Raw genomic sequence first — 17,469 nt, 5'->3', positions numbered from 1 at the left:
ATTCTCCAAGGATCCGGAGTCAACTGGAAATTTCCAAAGCTCTTCCTTCTGATCCGGAGCATGGTGTGAAATCTAGAGGTCCGGACCGAGGTGCGAGCCGGCTAGGGATTCTGAAGCACTTGCGAGACCTTCTGAAGTGAGGTTCCGAAGCAAGCCCTAGACCTTATGGAGTATGTGAGATCAGGAGCAAGGGGGGTTCCGAAGATGTGACTCCTCTTGGGTCCTTAGAAGACATTTTGGACCAGGAGGGTTCTGGACCAAAAGGGTCCTTTTGGGTTTTCTCCTCCGGTTTTGGGCTGTTTTCAACTGAGGACTGTACGTTGAGAGATTTAGGAGACTTTCCACATACTTGGGGAGATCTGGGAGAGAGAGAGAGAGATGTAGTGGGAGATATTGAGAGAGACTTTGTCGGGAGCCCTTACTAATGTTTTTCTTCTTAGAGTAAGGACTTTAGACTTAGTTATATCTCATTTTGAGTGTTTTACACCCCCGAAGGGTACTTAATAGTACTTTCTAGAGCTGTTACTTCCCCAAATCAAACTAGGGTGTTAAATTTTGAACATTTGGGACTTTCAAGTGTTACTTTGCATTAAGATTTATAGTTGTACATTAGTAAACATAAAGAAATCCCTAACACATAACACTAGTTGAGTTGACCAAGTTGACTTGCTGACCTTGACTCGGCTTTGACTTGACCAGAAGCTTGTCGGTTATCATAGTCATTCTACTAGTTTTTATATTACAAGTTCTCCATTGTATGCTAGTTAGGATTTAAACCTTGGAAAAATCAAATTTGCATGAATATTAGAGAAAGCATAGATCCAAGGTTTCTAGGGTTGCATGTACACCTTAGGAGTGTTAGAATGCTCAAAACCCATCAATAACAACTTTCCTTGCAACCAAATAAACTTTCTTGATCTTCAAGCTTCACCGAATCACCATAAAAAGCACCAAAATAGGTTTAAGGAGAGAGGATATGGTCACAATACTCAAAGGTGGTTATGGTTTCATTCAAGGAACATTATAAGGTTTATGGAGGATGAGGAGTGACAAATCATTGGAGATAATGCACCTTTAATAGTCACAAAATCCTAAAAATACGCTCTGCCCACTTGGAAGGAAGCACACCGTGCTTATTAAGAGGTGTTCCGTGCTTTTTCGATTAATTTCATATTTTACCACTAAAAAGTTGAAGTTGGGAGTTGCTTCAACCGCCCTTCCAAGATTTTGATGAATGGGGATTGGCATATATATATATATATATATATATATATATATATATATATATATATATATATATAAGGTGTATATATAAAAAGTATATGATTTAGGAATGATGAAGATTTTGATAGGCAGGGTACACTAAGTTGTCGAAGCCTTCAAGTAAGAGATTGTTAGGGTGTGAAGACTTAAGAAAATTCAATGGATCATCTAGATTTTTCATTAGAGCATTTGGCATGTCAATGAAGCACTTAGATACATATGTAAGCATCAAGAATCAACATGGAGCATCTAGGATCAATGGAGCACTTGGAAGCTCGAGTGAGTATCAGGGATCACATGTGAGCATCGAGATCATGTATGAGCATCAGGTGTTATACGTTGAACATTGTAACACCCCGTTTATTAAATAAATAAATAAACAAATTAATGAATGTATAATAGCCTTAAAATCAATAATTATATAGCAAGGTGTTGATTTCGAGGAGTTAACTGGCATAATTTAGAAGTTGGAGTTAAAAGTGTATGTTTCAAAGTGGTTGTAAATATTCATGATGACAGGGACTGATTGGTAATTATTAGGACTTAATATGGAAGGAATTATGGAAGCAAGGGCTAAAGGATAAATTCTGGGTTTAATTGGTAAAGAATTTTGGAAGCTGGGGGCTGAATGGTAAATTTTTTTATTAAAGTTGAAAAGATTTATGGGATCAGGGGCCAGACTTGTAATAATGCCTCAAGGTTTCAAATGGAACATGGGATAACACCCATGCCTTCCACCTCACGCATCTTAAACCCTAAACCTAGGATATCAGCCGCCGCATTGCATGACACTTCCAGCCACACTATTTCCTCGTTCGTTTTCCGATCAGACCAAGTAGCCAAGTGATGATGTGATGAATCGAGGATATATCAGAGTAATCAAGTAAATGAACACAGAAAGTAAATAGAATCTGGTTTCAACTCATATTATGCTTTCAATGTTTACAAAGAGAAAGTAGACAAGACAAATAATGATTCTTATCTAACTCTAAGTAAAGTCCCTATTTATAGGAGACGTGAAAGCATACAAAAATTTACAAGGACTAAACACTAAGTTTCGACATAAAGTGCCTTGTAAAATAACATTATAGACTTCAACATATTACAACAAAAACTTCGACCCTTACACCAAGTCGCTACTCCGCCATCAAAATGCAACGCTGCTGCCGGAGACGTCGTGGGCAGCCGATGAGTCGCCGAATCAGAGTTGGAATTGGGTCATTGTGCGTGGGTCGTGAGCCATCGTAGACACTCTGTAAGCTAGCTACACCGTAATTCTTCTTCTCCTTCGTTCTGTTCAGCGGTTCGACATCGGGTATATCGGTTGTGGCTGCCACCGCCCGTTGGCCGCCATTTATGCTATACTCTGGCGACATCAACCACTTGGGAGGCCGCCGGACATTATATGCTTGAGTATACATATGCTACTATTGTGTTTACGAGTTTTAATGCTTCTCAGTGATTGCGATGTGGATTCGCATGCGTATGGGCTCTCTATCACGTGAAGTTGTGAAGAACCACCATGGCAGCCGGCCATGGTGGCTGTTGTCGTCAAACCACCATTAGTTGTTGTCGTTGCCGCCATATAGTGCCATCGCCACCACCGGTCACCACTAGGGTGACTATGTGTGTGTGTGTGTCTATTGCAGTTAAGTGGTGCTTGGGTGTTGTTTAGCTGGAATTCTCGAAGAACACCCACCACCACCACCACTGTGAGGTGGTGGCTGCCACCATGTGCCACCAAGTGTGTGTGTTTATGTTAATTAGTGTGTGTGTTTATTTTCGGATTTTGTGTTGTAAACTGTAATCATGTCGGAATAAGGAAAAGGAAAACCCTAACCATCACCGTGAGGTTGTGGTTGCCGCCTCCTGCCACCACCAGCCGCCATGTTGGGTGGCGGTGTGCTTGTTATGTTTGATTCGTTGGGATGTTTGGACAAAGGGACTAAACCCTATTGGGCCTAATAAACCCTAGTAGGCCCAATGAAACCCTAATGGGCCTAATGAAGCCCTAATTGACCTAAAAGCTCAAACATGTGACTAATGAGCCTAATGAACTCTAATTGATCAAAAGACCTAGCTATTGGGTCTATTGGGCTAAGATGGGATTGGAAACCCTAATTAGGGTTTAGAAAACCCTAATATTGGATTTATGGGCCTTGGACTTATCAGGACCCACATTTGGGCCATTGGAATGGAATTGTGTATAAAAAACCCAATCATACCATATGATTTATTTAGAAGAGTGATGGACTTAATGGATTAAGTGAGAAACACTTAACCCTAATTGTCATTTTATGTGAAACCCTAATTTCACTTGGGTTTATTATTGGGCCTCTCTATTGGGCCTTGATGATTGGGTTATCAATGGGCCATCCAAGATTAAGCAAATGGACTAGAATAATTAATAGGCTTTGAGGTAAGGCCCATATGAGGAGTTGGGCCCAATTTGGAAAATTGGGCCATAGTTTGAGCCTTTATGTTTATGTGATATTGGGCCATTAGAATGTTGAATGTTGGACTGGAATAAATGGTTGGGCCTTATGGTAAGACCTTATAAAGGTTTGGGCCCAATTTGGAAATTTGGGCCATGTGTTGGGCTTTGACCCATAGTTGACTTTTAGGCCTTTGGATTGAGCCTTGGGATTGAATCAAGCTAAGATAGGGGTAAAGTAGTCTTTTACCCCAAGTGTGGACTTATGGATATGTGTTGGAACCTAATTATTAATTGGGTGTTATTTTGATGTAAACAAATTCGGGAATCTGTCAGCCAGCAGCTACAACTTTATCCGCAGGACTTCAGTAGTGTGACGTGAGTCTCCTCACTGTTTGTATGGGTCTAAGGCACCAATGTTGGCCCATTTAGGTTTTGTATGATAGGAAGACATTGGGGTTAGCCCTAGGCACTATGCATGAAAGACGAGGAGGCGGCTCCTGGCATATAGTATGTTATTATGTATGGTAGGAAGACCTAGGGGTTAGCCCTAGGCAATATGTATGAAAGACAGCTCCTGGCACACTATATGCTGATTAGCTAAGTAGAGTAGTATGTATGCTAGTTGTCTTTGTGATGCTTGCATGGAAGACCAGGAGGTGGCTCTTGGCACTTGTCTGTGAGACCGAGGGGTGACCCTCGGCTTGGCAAGAAAGACCACGTGGCGGCCCATGGCATAATGGCAAGACTATGTTTGGCACATAGCACTTTACTGATTATGATATATGTATGGCTCATGGTTATGTATGACAGTAGGCTAGTATATATTTATATGCTAGATAGTATCTGGTTGAAATAGACCGAAGGGGTAGGCCAGCAACCAGATATGCTAGGCAGTATGTTGATATGTATGGTATGTGGTATTTGGGGAACTCACTAAGCTTCGTGCTTACGGTTTTCAGTTTGGTTTCAGGTACTTCGTTTTCAAAGAAAGGAGTCGGCTCGATCGCAGCGCATCACACTCTGATATTATTTTATGATAACATGTTTTGATTACTGATACTTTGGTCTTGACATGTGGTGTTATTATGAATGTTTTTATACTGTTGGTTTTATAATAACTTAATTAAAAAACAAAAATTTGGTCTTGAATTTTGTGGATGTTACAAACATGCTCATGGACGATGCTTATCGATGATGCTCATGGACGATGATCATCGATGATGCTCATCGACGATGCTCATTGATGATGCTCATAGACGATGCTCATGGTCTATGCTCATTAATGATGCTCATGGATGATGTTCATGTATGATGCTCATGGACGATGCTAATGAAGTTAAAGGTTCTAGAAACACCCACATAACATTCTGTGATTGGTTGGAAATTAGGGCATCCCCTTCATAGGTTAATTATGGATAGGCCTGACCCTACAGAATTTGGGTTTCCCATTTTTGCCTATAAATAAGCTCCTATCCTCATTCATTATTCATTCAACTTGTATGTGTGTATATGTGTGCATAATAATTTCAAGAGAGCAATCATTGTTAGGTTGAAAACACATCTTTCGGAGCAGTTAGTAAGTAAGAGATATTCTTTTGTTTTGAGACCTTAAATAAGGTGTAACATTTGTGTGTGGTTGTAATTGTTCTTGGAAGTTTAATAAAATCCTCTCTCTCTCTCTCTCTCTCTCTCTCTCTCTCTCTCTCTCTCTCTCTCTCTCTCTCTCTCTCTCTCTCTCTCTCTCTCTCTCTCTCTCTCTCTCTCTCTCTCTCTCTCTCTCTCTCTCTCTGATGTTGGTCACCTTGATCGAACAATGTTAAATATCTTGTCCAGTTTTGATTCAGAAGTTTTATTTCGCAAGTTTCATCGAAGTTTGTTCGACATTTGTCTAAAGAGCTAAACTTGTTTTGTTGTTATAGCAACATTCCGCTAATTTATTTAACAATAACTTGTCGTCATAGACCAATTATTATCCACTTTTAATATCTTTTTTGTAAATTTATTAATTTATTCTCGGTCTTTTTTAGATGTTTTATAAAACTTCTCATGTAATTTTTTTAAACAGATGCAATATTTGAATAGGATAGAAAATCCCTTTAACAACAACATTAATTAGGAAAGTAAAATGAACACTATTGAATAAAATTAAAATTAAACAAATTAAGATTTAAAGGTTAAATATAACTAAGTTTGTAAAAAGAAATGTTATTGAATGAAAGGGGTTAACGGTAGAAAACACACACACACAAAAAAAAAAAAAAAAAAAAGTTAATAATATTTTCAACTTTTCTATTGACATTTTCTTATCAGTGTTCTCTTTTTGTAAAAAAAAACCATTTAAAAAATTGATACATTTGACTTTTTGGATGTACATTGAGTTGTGACATATCTACATAATATTAGTTTATAGTTTACACATCAAATGCCTTACCAATTGAATAGCATATTAACAGACCCATGTCAAATGTGTAAATTTATGAAAACAAAAGTTAATGTGTCTAATGAATCCATGATATTTTCCATTTTAGGTAAAAGCATTAATAAAAATTTCTCTGAGATCACCTATCTTTGTTACTATTTTCAACTGAGCATATCTTATTGAATTCCCTACCATTGCAATTTTAAAATGTGTTTAAGAATAAGAGTTATCCACATCGGAACACTCACCAACCAATGTGAGACTAGTTTCCTACTCCCACAAAGAGTATCAATTCATGACATTTGAACAAGAGAAATTAAATTACCTTCTACTTTTTATACCTATAATTATTCATACCCATTCAAATTATGACAAATCACCATTCAATTTAATTTTATTTGATATATTCATAATATAGCCTTAATGAGTTAGTTCAAAAAATATAAAATATTTATAGATATAAAAAATAGGAAACAATTTAATTTATCACTTTTGAATTGTTTTACCAATGTTTTGTTATTTAATCCTCAAGTCCCCAAGAACCTTAAGTGAATCCGGGATGTTATGGTTTATAACTTGTTCATCCACTTAAACAAATATTTACCACGACTTTTATATTTAAAAATAAATACACCATTTGTGAATAAATTGTAAACCACTATAATCACTTTGAAGCTAAAAGTATCATGAGTTTGTTGTGGTTCAAAATTTAGCAAATGCATATATATTAGCTTTCACCTCTAATCATCATCTATTCTGTGCATTGAATTTTTTGACCTATAAAAATTTTAACTTCTTCACCTTCTAAATTTTTGCCTCTGAAAACATCAAAATTATTTTTATTAGTTTATCGATTAAAAAAAATTATTTTTCCCAATTACCAAATTTCAAAAAAGGATAAAGTGATCATACCACTAACTTTGAGATAAGATCACAAGACCAAAGTATGTTGCTACACCAAGAAAAACAAGAGACACGAGTCCCCTGCAAATTATGGATACTATTTTTAGTCAATATTTAGTCAAACATAGCAATTTTCATGAGTGAATATATATATATATATATATATATATATATATATATATATATATATATATATATATATATATATATATATATATATATATATATATATATATATATATATAAAAGTAAAATTACCAAATTACCCCCCATCCAACACCATTACAAGGACAAGGGCAAACTTCTGCAAACTTTTCAGCATCACTAGTGTGAACTTGTCTAGAAATTAAATCCCCATATATATCTGTATAAAAATGTAAATACTTTATTTGTCATTTTGAATTTTATAAATCGATAAATCAATCAGAAAAATATAATGTGTACTTAAAATGATTCATGAAAAGGATCTTTACCATAAATAGAAAAGACACTGTTCATCACACCTGCAATTTTGTATGAGGGGCAAATTTGTAAAAACTTAAGTCAACATTGAGAGATAAAGAGGTCAAAGATGGTATTACCAATGAACATTATAATGTATCGAAGAATCCGAACTTTTGTTGTTTCTTGTAAAACCCAAACTATTGCAAGAATGATAATAAATCCTGATGATTATAAATTTATAATATACAAAAAACAGGATTAGATGTTACAAATTTTATAAAAATTATTGGAAATAAAGATTTTATAAGCATGTATAGTCATACCTATACAAAGCCCACGAAGTGTCCACTGTAAAAATGATATTTAGTATATTAATCAGTATTTACAATAGTTTTTGTAATTATATTTAGTATTATTAATTAGTTAGAAATTAAAAGAAATATTGTTGCTTACATTTTTAGCAACAAAAAGAACGATAATTAGAGCAGCTGCTAAACATCCTGCAGCAATTCTTGCTGCAAGAAGATTTGTTGATGCCAAGATCAAAACCATTCCCCAAAATGATGATCCTAAATCTGTAAATATACAAAAGAAAATATAAAATTTAAGATATAGATATATAGATATAGATATAGATATAGAAGAAATTTAGTAATTTACATCCAGCTGGCAAGATAAACCAATAAACACCACCACGCGTTTGAGTCATTCCACCTTCATCAGCATGAATCTGCATTCCTTCAACCTTCAATTCAAAGAAAAAGTCGATCACATGATAATGTAGGCAATGATTATTAGTTATTTTTTGGTATTGTTTAGTATTTCAAAATTATCGAATACTATCAAGAACTTGTGTACTTTGTTTCCCTTTTGCATATAGGAATTGCTTACATGGCCACATGTAAGTTTGCAAGCAACAGCATGACTAGCTTCATGAAGAAATACAGTGACAAGCTTGAATGGTAAAAGCACCACTGTTCTCCATAGCTACAAGAGGAAATCAAATGATTGGCATAAAAAATAAGAAATTAATAACATATGATATGATAAAATCATAATATTAAAGAAACGAGTTGAATTTTTCTGCATCTACACACATTCATAGACTCTTATAGACAGGATCAGACTCAATGTATGTGAAATACAGAAAATCATAAGTACATTCGGATTTCTGTAATCATTTGGAATTCAAATCATCATGTGTTATGTTATTAGATCCATCTCTGAATTTTCTAATCTGTAAAACCTGATATAAATCAAGCAAAAATAGCGAATCCGCATCAATCACTTAGATAATCAACAAAGGCGTCGAATCGACGAGAGAAGCATAAACTAAATTTGCTTTACAACAACAAAGAGCCAGAATAGAATAACAAACCGCGAGAATGACGACGACGCAGAACGCGAGAGTGATGAGGAACACTAATTGATCGTGATTACAGCAATTTCTGAGCTCCCAATTGGCCATTTTGTTAATAACTACAGAATTCTTACTGATTATCAACAAAGAAGAAAGAGAATGAAGAAATTATAATATAATATGGTAGTTTCTGCGGGGTTTGGATCTAGAGAAGAGATGGCCATGATCGATGGCGTGAGTCAATGCGTGTCTTCCATACCTCCATTAATAATTTACAGAAACTTTGAGAGAGAGAGAGAGAGAAAGGAAGGGGTGAGTTTGGGTGTGTAGTGTGAAGGACTTGGGGAAGAACAATGTATTTGAGTATTCCCATTGTTTAATGTTTATGCATTGACTTATAATTCAAACCTTTTGTCAGAGTGGGTCCAAATACATTGCATAAAGTTTAACAAATATTTACATCGTTTTTTTAACATTTTATGTACTATTAATCGACAATAACAATTAAATTATAATTTTACAATAAAGGAATAATAAAAAAAATATGTTTATTATATTGAAATGGTTAAATTTTAGTGTGAATTATAATTTTTGATTATTATGTATTGTTTTTTACTTATAGTAAAAACGTGTTTCAGTTTTTTTATGTTAAGCAAAATACGATTTAATATAAAAAAAAAATATGCCAGTAATGATGATTTGTATAATTTAGTTGCTGTGCTGTCATTTGATAATCAAACCGCTGTATATGTTATTGAAGTGAATGGAAATTAATGATTCTGGTTATTTTGGGTAAGAGAATATATATAGAAGATAAAATACAAATTCACCCCTTTTGTTATTTTTGTATGTAGTTAACCTCTTAAAATAGTCCCTTTAAATATTGAGAGTAAAAATAACATATTCGGAAATGCATTTCCTCTAGATTTGGTTTAAATAAGTAATATATTTTATTTTTAAACAATTTATATTTACCTTTAATTCTGTTTAAGTTGTAATATTTTAAAAAAATATATAATTAGTTATAACTTGTAACACTTATTAATGACAGCTAAAACGAATATTGTCTTTAAAAAAAATGATATAGTGATAAAACATTTTGATACTTCCATCTTAAAATAAGATAATTAGATACAAATCGAAGTTTTATCTAAAAAGTCTTGTGAAAAATATTATTTTAAAGTAACGAAATATCTAAAATGGTCGTTTTAACTTCCTCTTTAAAAATTGTGAGCTTACAATTGCATAAACTCAAGAGTTAAAAAATATTATTTTAAGGTAACCATGTATCTAAAATATTAATTTTAGACCCACTTTAAATTTGTTAAAAGTGCCTGGTTTCTCCTTTGTAATTATAATCATGCAAAAATTCAGGTTTTAACCGATTACATATTTTTTTTCATGTTTATACAGATCTTTATGACTGAATAAGCCGAAAAGACTGTTTGATTTGCACAAAAAATGATTTTTCCCAATAAGATATCTTTCATGGAAAGTACCAAAACCATTTATTTATGGTTGAATGGTCATTTTTTATCATTCAGCACAGTCAGTTATACTATCAAACAGTATGGTTTCTTTTTCAGTCAGTAAACTTTCTTGTACAAAACTTTCCAAAACAACATTTCCCAAACAATAACTATGGAAAGGACCCTTAAGTTGTCAAAACTTAAGGGCATGGCAGAAAATCGTTTTATTTTTGTCGATTTTATTAATACTAGATTATGACCCGCGTTAAACGCGGAGAACATAAATTAAATACATATTACATCAATAGGTGACATTGTCTTAGGTGAAATTTTAATAAAAAATGTTAGTTAGATTATTTTTAGACTTTTTGAACCAAACTTATTAAATAAAAATATTTAATATTTATATTAGAGTAATTTAGTTTTTTAATACAATAATTTTTAACATAAATGATCCACGTGATCTTTGTTTTATCACAACATGATGCGACTTCTTGATTAAAACATATTGTATAGTAGCGTTATGAATTGACTTTGTCAGGTGTACCAACCTCCATGGAGGCTTACATGACTTTTCATATTGGCCCTGTAAAACCAAAAGCAACAATAAGTTATTATATGTACCAGCAACATTAAATTTTGCAAAGAATTTTGATAAAGATTACAGTTTAAGTGCATTGTCATAACCATAAACATCAAATTCAGATATTTTAATTTGGTAAATTTATAAAGTAATTTTTCCTTATAAGAATTAAAATATGATTTTTTAGGCTACACCCGATCACATATACATATCTTCTAATCAAAGAAATTATTACAAGAAAAAAAACATGTTATGAACAAAAATATAATATTAATTTCATAATTTACCAAATGTTAACACTAATAAATAATAATGACTTTTCACAAATTTTGCATTTTCATCACTGCATCCAACTAACAAATGAAATTCAGTTTAGAGAAATGATTCAAGAAGTGCATCCATGACTTTTTGTAGCCAAATGCTAAGACCTACCAAGATATGAAGGAACGGTCTATAAGCCTACAAATGGTTTCTGGAGGGCAATACAAATTCAAAATCGTTAGCACATATTTTTCATACCTGCTTCAATTATTAAATTTAGATCAAACTTGTCAAAATCAAATTACAAATTACAAAAAAAAAAAAAAAAAAAAAAAAAAAAAAAAAAAAAACCCTGAAATATTACCTAGCAATCAAACAACATATTTTTCATACAAATAAATATCACAAATCCACAATTTATACTTTATATAATATTCTTAAATTATATCTTACTTTTTCATCTTTAATGGTTACTAACACCTCTTTTGTGCCTTATTGTTGTGACGCACATGTATATCAAAAATAAGAGAAAGAACTTTAGAGAACGAATGTTGATAGAGTGATCATTCATTGAAAACGCAACAGAATTATTCATAGAGCCGCTAGGATTCTTCTATAGACTGCTAGAAGATCTATATAGTGACAACCGGTATGACTTCTATGAGAACGCACCATTTAAAGTAACAGATTTGATTAATGTAAGTGAAAAATCATTTGGAATACTTACCAATTGTGATTGTTTCTACTTGAATGTGAACATTAACATTCATGTAGAGAAATAGAACTTCAAATTAATCCTACATAGTCAAATCAACAAACATGACAACACAAAAAGAAGCCTAAATTGATATATAACCAATTAGGTTTTGTTGAACAACTTTTTCAATTTATCAAAATTTTATTTTATTACAAACCTACATGAGTAATCAATAATCTTAAGCAAGTGAAAGAAGTAATTGTTAATTTAAAGCTAGTAAAAAAATACAATATTGTGAAATTGCTTATAGAAGTACGATTTGTCATTGATGTTAATGGTCGTTTGTTTGAGGACATGGTTGTCAGATTATCAACATCGTAAACATTTTACGAGTTGCGTTTTAATTCTTCATGTCCATACATTTTTTTTAAAGGATGTCCACTTAGTTAATGGACGTGTTATAGTGTTTTTATCAAGATTCGAAGCGGGTGTGGTGTTATCACCAGTAAACGAAACAACATCCTAAATGTAGAAAATAAATTCATATGTCAATCTAAAAGTTAATAATATTTTAAGGTTTTTAAAATATTAGATTTAGTTATATTATATTTTGAAACCTTCAAATTTAATGTGTCTTGAGATCCGACTTTTGCCAATAAAACATTAAACAAATTGGATTTTGGCGCCTACATTTGTAGTACATAGAAATATGTTAGTTGGCCAACTGAAATATAAAAAACAAAATTTAATAAGTGTAATGTTTGTAGTATTCTTCGTAAAAGAATGTTTCCTGTTCGATGTTAATTTTTTTTCCAATTCAACAATGATTGTATTATCAACAATGAAGTTTGAGATCGTATAATCATCAACTTTGTTCTTCAAATTATAATGTGAAATTTGAATTTGAACACCAACTTTTTAACGAAAAGTACATTCAAAGCAAATGGATAAATCTCCATATTACCCTCCTAAAAAAATAGTTATAAAAATAGATAGACAAAAGGTAAAAAATTAGTTTTATATAAATGAAGTTAATATCGATAACATCATTAAACTTTTGAAGCAACTCTTGTGCAGTTTTTCTAGAAGTTTCTTTGTTTCACGATCAAATAATATAAGTGACACCACACCAGTAAAGTAAAGTTTTGTACTTGAATGTCAATTTTGAAACTAAAGTCATTGATATAAACAAATACAGTAATATAAAATTAGAAAATTTAACTAAAGAGTATAATAATATGTATAAAAGAATTATTGAAGAACTTAGAACAAGATATATATATATATATATATATATATATATATATATATATATATATATATATATATATATATTTGTTTATGCAAGTTGAAATGTAACAATAAAAAACTTATTCATCTTGCTTTTGGTCCGTTCCACGAGTTTTGCCATCATACGTTAAAACGACTTTTATGGCTTTCTCTTGACAAACATGGGTCAGCATATTAAAAAAAATTAATATAAAGGATATAATTTTGTTTCTATAACTAAATGAATGAAACTAATATACTAAAAGTATATTGATTAATTTTTTCATGACCTCTCAACAGGAATATAATAATAACAAGTAATAAAAACAAAGTAAATATAAGAAATCGTAGAAGGAGAAAAGAGTAAAGAAAGAACCTATAAAAAAAATTATAGAATAAGACCGTTAAAGAAGAGTACTGTAAATCATACGATTCAATTCAAAATCGTAAGAAGAACAACTTCAATGTAATCGCATATATAGGTTGTTTTTCAATAAGGAAATCATTATCTTCCAAAAAAAAAATGGGATCCTAAAATATTATCTTGGAGATTTTCGGTTATTCATCTAGAAAAAAATGATATCATTTATATTGAATCAAAATTTCAAATTAATTGACTTGCTTAATTAATGAGTTTTAAATTCAAAACCATTATCTCAAATTGATTTATTTTACGTGGGATATACCGGGAGATAAACTATAAATAATATTGACTTTATTTTTTACTCTTAAATATTTCGCTAATTTAATAGGATTAGATTAGATTTTATAGGTTAATGACCAAATTACTGATATGCTTATTTAATGAGTTTTTTCAAAAAAAAAAAAAAAAAAAAAAAAAAAAAAAAAAAAAAAAAAAAATTGAACGGTTTGAATTTTGAAGCTAGGAGCTATAAATAAGATAGTTAAATTAGGAACAATATTAATTAGAGAAAATAATATCTCATATCTCATATATAAATAGAATGATATTGTATAATTGATAATGTAATTATTGAGTTTAAATATTCTATAATTATTAAAGATTCTATAATTAAATGTAATTGTGTTTGAATTTTATTTGAAGAATATAATGTCATCAATCTAATCTAATGGTGGAAAACATAAGATTGAAATGCAATCAAAGATCCTGATTGCTTCATTGATGAATTAAAGGTTCTGTTTTAATAATATTTAAAGATTTAGTAACTACAACAAAGTTACATCATTCAACTCAATATTATCTTATATTTGAAAAAAAAAATCCAAATATACAGTCCAAGTATCCAACTATTTTAATTTTGTTGTTGGTTCATTATGAACCCACAGAGGTCCAATATTTGATACTTAAAAGTTTATTTATAGAATGCCAAAAGGGCTTCTTACTCCCAAAAAGTGTTTCTCAATCGACATTCAAAACCAACTCCACGTTTGACCATTTTTTAATTTTTTTTTTTTAACTTTATTTATTATATTTTACTGGTGATCTTTTTGGTTTTGGTTACTTGAAAAAACTTAACAATTAAAATTTTAGATAATTGGTTACCTAAAAACAGCTTTAACTTGAATTCAACTACAAAGTTGTAAAACCCCACAAAATGAGATAATCCCCAAACAAAACATGAAAACCAACAAAGGATCCGATTTCAGAAAAGAGACTGCATAAAATATTAAAAAAAAAAAAAAAGACTGCATAAAATATTAAGAAAAAAAAAATACTTCCAGAATCAGACAGTTGAGTAACAAACTTTAATTCTAAAACAACTAATCTTAACATCATCAAACCAAAATGTAATACAAACACAAACATCAAAACAAACTCCAGAATGAACTCTCTAATCCATCTCTGTAGTACCTGAAAGAAAGCAAGCAAACAAAACCACGAACAAAAGGGCATTTTAGTCATTTAATCAACACTCAACTCAAGACATTTTTCCAAACTATGGGGGTGTTTGCAAGTGATTTATACGCATATATTTGTCGTATCAAAATCAGAATCTCAAGCTATAATTTCTTGAAGTTAGTTTTGATGGGGTTACAACTTGAAGGGTATATAAGTAATTTTACCTAATATGTTACTGACGCAACATCTGCTGAAGCTGAAGCACTTGGTTTCTTTGATCAGGTGGTAGCTGATTAACTTGATCAGGTGTCAGACTCATTACCTGCTGAAGTAATGCCTTCTCCATATCTGCAGTTAACTGCACACATGCAAATAAATAATTAAATAAATAAATAAATAACAAGTTAAGAAAAAAAAAATAAAAAAAAAAATTACCGATGGAGGTCGTGGAAGCTGAGTGGCTGAGGTCATATGAGCAGGAAGAAAAGATGACGTGGCAGTGGGTCCCACTGCATTTTCAGGCATCCAATTGGATCCCCTTTCTGGTTGTTGTGAAGGGACTCCCATTTGATTAAAATCCATTCCTACATGTGAACCTCCTCCCTGTAAAAAATTCATAAAAGGTAATACCAATTTACTTTTTTTTTTTTTTTAATCCAAATGAGATTTAAAAAGAATAACAAAATACCTGATATAACCCTTGAGAAAGCTGCTGATTCGGGCTTTGAGAAAAAGGTGGGCCCATGCTAGTAGGAGGTCTTGAACCTGACTACAAAGTTCATGAAAAAAAAAATTACAAACCCTAAATAACTCAAAACACACAAAATTACGAGTTTAGCCTTATACATGAAACATGGGTTGTTGTGAATGGTGGAGCTGGGGTCCACCCGGGTGCTGGAAACTTGAAGTGGGTCCCATGTGAGAATAGTTTTGATGAGGGAAAGTTTGCATAGAAGGTGGTCTTGGTTGTGGTGGTAGTGGTGGTTGAAGTGGCGGTTGGAGTGGCAGATGAGAGATGTTACTTATATGTAAAGGTTGCTGCAATGGAGTAGATGCAGGAGGTAATGGTGGTGGTTGGGTAGAATAATGAGATGGATGAGCTGCCATTGGTGCCGCCTGAGGTTTGATCTGAGCTCTGCCATGTTGTGGTGGTTGTAATGGAGGCAATGAAGGGGAAACAGATGATGGTGGTGGTGTTGAGATGGTGGTGTGGTTTTGTTGTGGTGGTTGGTTCTGTAGTGGTGGTGCTGGCGGTGGTGCTGGCTGAGGGTGGTGGGTTCCGGTAGGTTGAATGTTGGGTATCTCTTGAGGTGGTTGCAGCATTCCTAGCATTATTTGTGCCTGAAGGTATAAAGGAAGAAGAGAGACAAAGTAACAAACATCAGGAATTACATAGAACCCTAATCGTTGATTTATTGAATCTGAATCATAAGAACAAATACACAGAAGATATAAGTAAAAGTAAACCCTAGATATTAGATTAGAACAAGACCTGAAAGAGAGCTTTAGTGAGTAAAGGGTTTTGAATCAAGATTTGTCTCGCTTGATCTTGGTTCTGTTCGATCAATGTCTGCATAAGGAAACACAGATAAATCGATTGCATCGGTTTGAGTCCCAAAATAAGGTTTTCAAGTTTAGTTTTTCATCTTTTCCCCTAATTCAAGGAAATAAATTACAATATCAAGCTGTTCATTCTCCCTAATCTGACTAAATATGTTCAAATAAGAATCCAGTTTAGTCTAAACTCCTCACATTCACTTAACACCAGCAACAACATACATCGAAGTTCTTGTAAAATTCGGGAAACAAAGGAGGAATCGTCAATTTGAAAAGAAAGAAAAAAGACAGAAGAAGAGGGGTTTGTGTTTTTACCTTCATCTGGGACATGATATCGTAGAGTTGATTCTTTGACATTCCGGCGATATTCACCGATAGACCATCACCGGTGGCCTGATTTCCGGCCATTATCACGGTAGTTTGGGGTTTTTTTCCGGGTGATTTTGATTAGGTTATAGCTTTTAGGGCTCTTTCGTAAGAATTGTGAGAGGATGGGGTGGGTCGAAGGTACAGACAGGGGAGGGAGAGCAGACGGTGAATTTGTTTGGACGGAGATACAACGATCTTTAGTCGCCACTCGCCAGTCACCAGCCTTCTGGGTCTTTGCCTCTTTGGGTCTAATGTTCCATTTGAAAACAAAATTTTTGTTAAAAATAATAATAATAAAAAGAGAGAAAAGAGAAATTTAGGTGTTAGTTTGTTTTTTAGAAAAAAAAAACATCTTCAGACATTTTATTGCTGCACGGCACAGCACACGCGCACCACTTATCATCTCGCAGTTGTTTGTTTTTTAGAAGTATTCGGAGTCAAAAACCTTTATGCGTACTCTGTTTAGCGCAGTACTTGTACTGCCTCTTCCAAGTTCTTTTTTTTTTTTCCTGAAATTTTTATTATACATTGTTGAAATTTTATTCAACATTTTTTTGTTTATTCTTGTTGAATTCTTTTTTTTGTTTTTTTATATTGAATAATGATAGATTCTTGA

General features: G+C 32.5%; 2 protein-coding genes across 5 annotated transcripts; both read right to left on the bottom strand.

The window, feature by feature from the left end:
* Positions 1 to 6,707: 6,707 nt before the first annotated feature.
* Positions 6,708 to 9,188, bottom strand: LOC111882656 (uncharacterized). 4 transcript variants are annotated; one of them, XM_052768060.1, is made up of 10 exons: positions 8,845 to 9,188; positions 8,325 to 8,453; positions 8,127 to 8,211; positions 7,920 to 8,041; positions 7,790 to 7,814; positions 7,604 to 7,687; positions 7,496 to 7,525; positions 7,289 to 7,386; positions 7,032 to 7,103; positions 6,708 to 6,937 (listed from the first exon to the last, which is right to left on the bottom strand). In XM_052768060.1, the coding sequence occupies exons 1-10, from the start codon at positions 8,932 to 8,934 to the stop codon at positions 6,917 to 6,919; spliced, it is 756 nt and encodes a 251-aa protein (XP_052624020.1). In that variant the 5' UTR covers positions 8,935 to 9,188; the 3' UTR covers positions 6,708 to 6,916. The 4 variants fall into 4 exon arrangements, with proteins under 4 accessions (XP_052624020.1, XP_052624021.1, XP_023734796.2 ...); XM_052768061.1 differs by having other exon boundaries at positions 7,281 to 7,386; positions 8,845 to 9,186; XM_023879028.3 differs by having other exon boundaries at positions 8,358 to 8,453; positions 8,845 to 9,186.
* Positions 9,189 to 14,785: 5,597 nt separating this feature from the next.
* On the bottom strand, positions 14,786 to 17,118 carry LOC111882662 (cleavage stimulating factor 64). Its single transcript, XM_023879035.3, has 7 exons — positions 16,800 to 17,118; positions 16,420 to 16,497; positions 15,774 to 16,268; positions 15,616 to 15,696; positions 15,363 to 15,530; positions 15,152 to 15,285; positions 14,786 to 14,939 (listed from the first exon to the last, which is right to left on the bottom strand). The coding sequence occupies exons 1-6, from the start codon at positions 16,890 to 16,892 to the stop codon at positions 15,160 to 15,162; spliced, it is 1,041 nt and encodes a 346-aa protein (XP_023734803.1). The 5' UTR covers positions 16,893 to 17,118; the 3' UTR covers positions 14,786 to 14,939; positions 15,152 to 15,159.
* Between the last annotated feature and the right edge of the window lie 351 nt (positions 17,119 to 17,469).

This window comes from Lactuca sativa, chromosome 2 (assembly GCF_002870075.4).
Source record: "Lactuca sativa cultivar Salinas chromosome 2, Lsat_Salinas_v11, whole genome shotgun sequence".
Lineage (NCBI taxonomy): Eukaryota > Viridiplantae > Streptophyta > Magnoliopsida > Asterales > Asteraceae > Lactuca > Lactuca sativa.
This window is presented reverse-complemented; position numbering and strand designations above follow the sequence as displayed.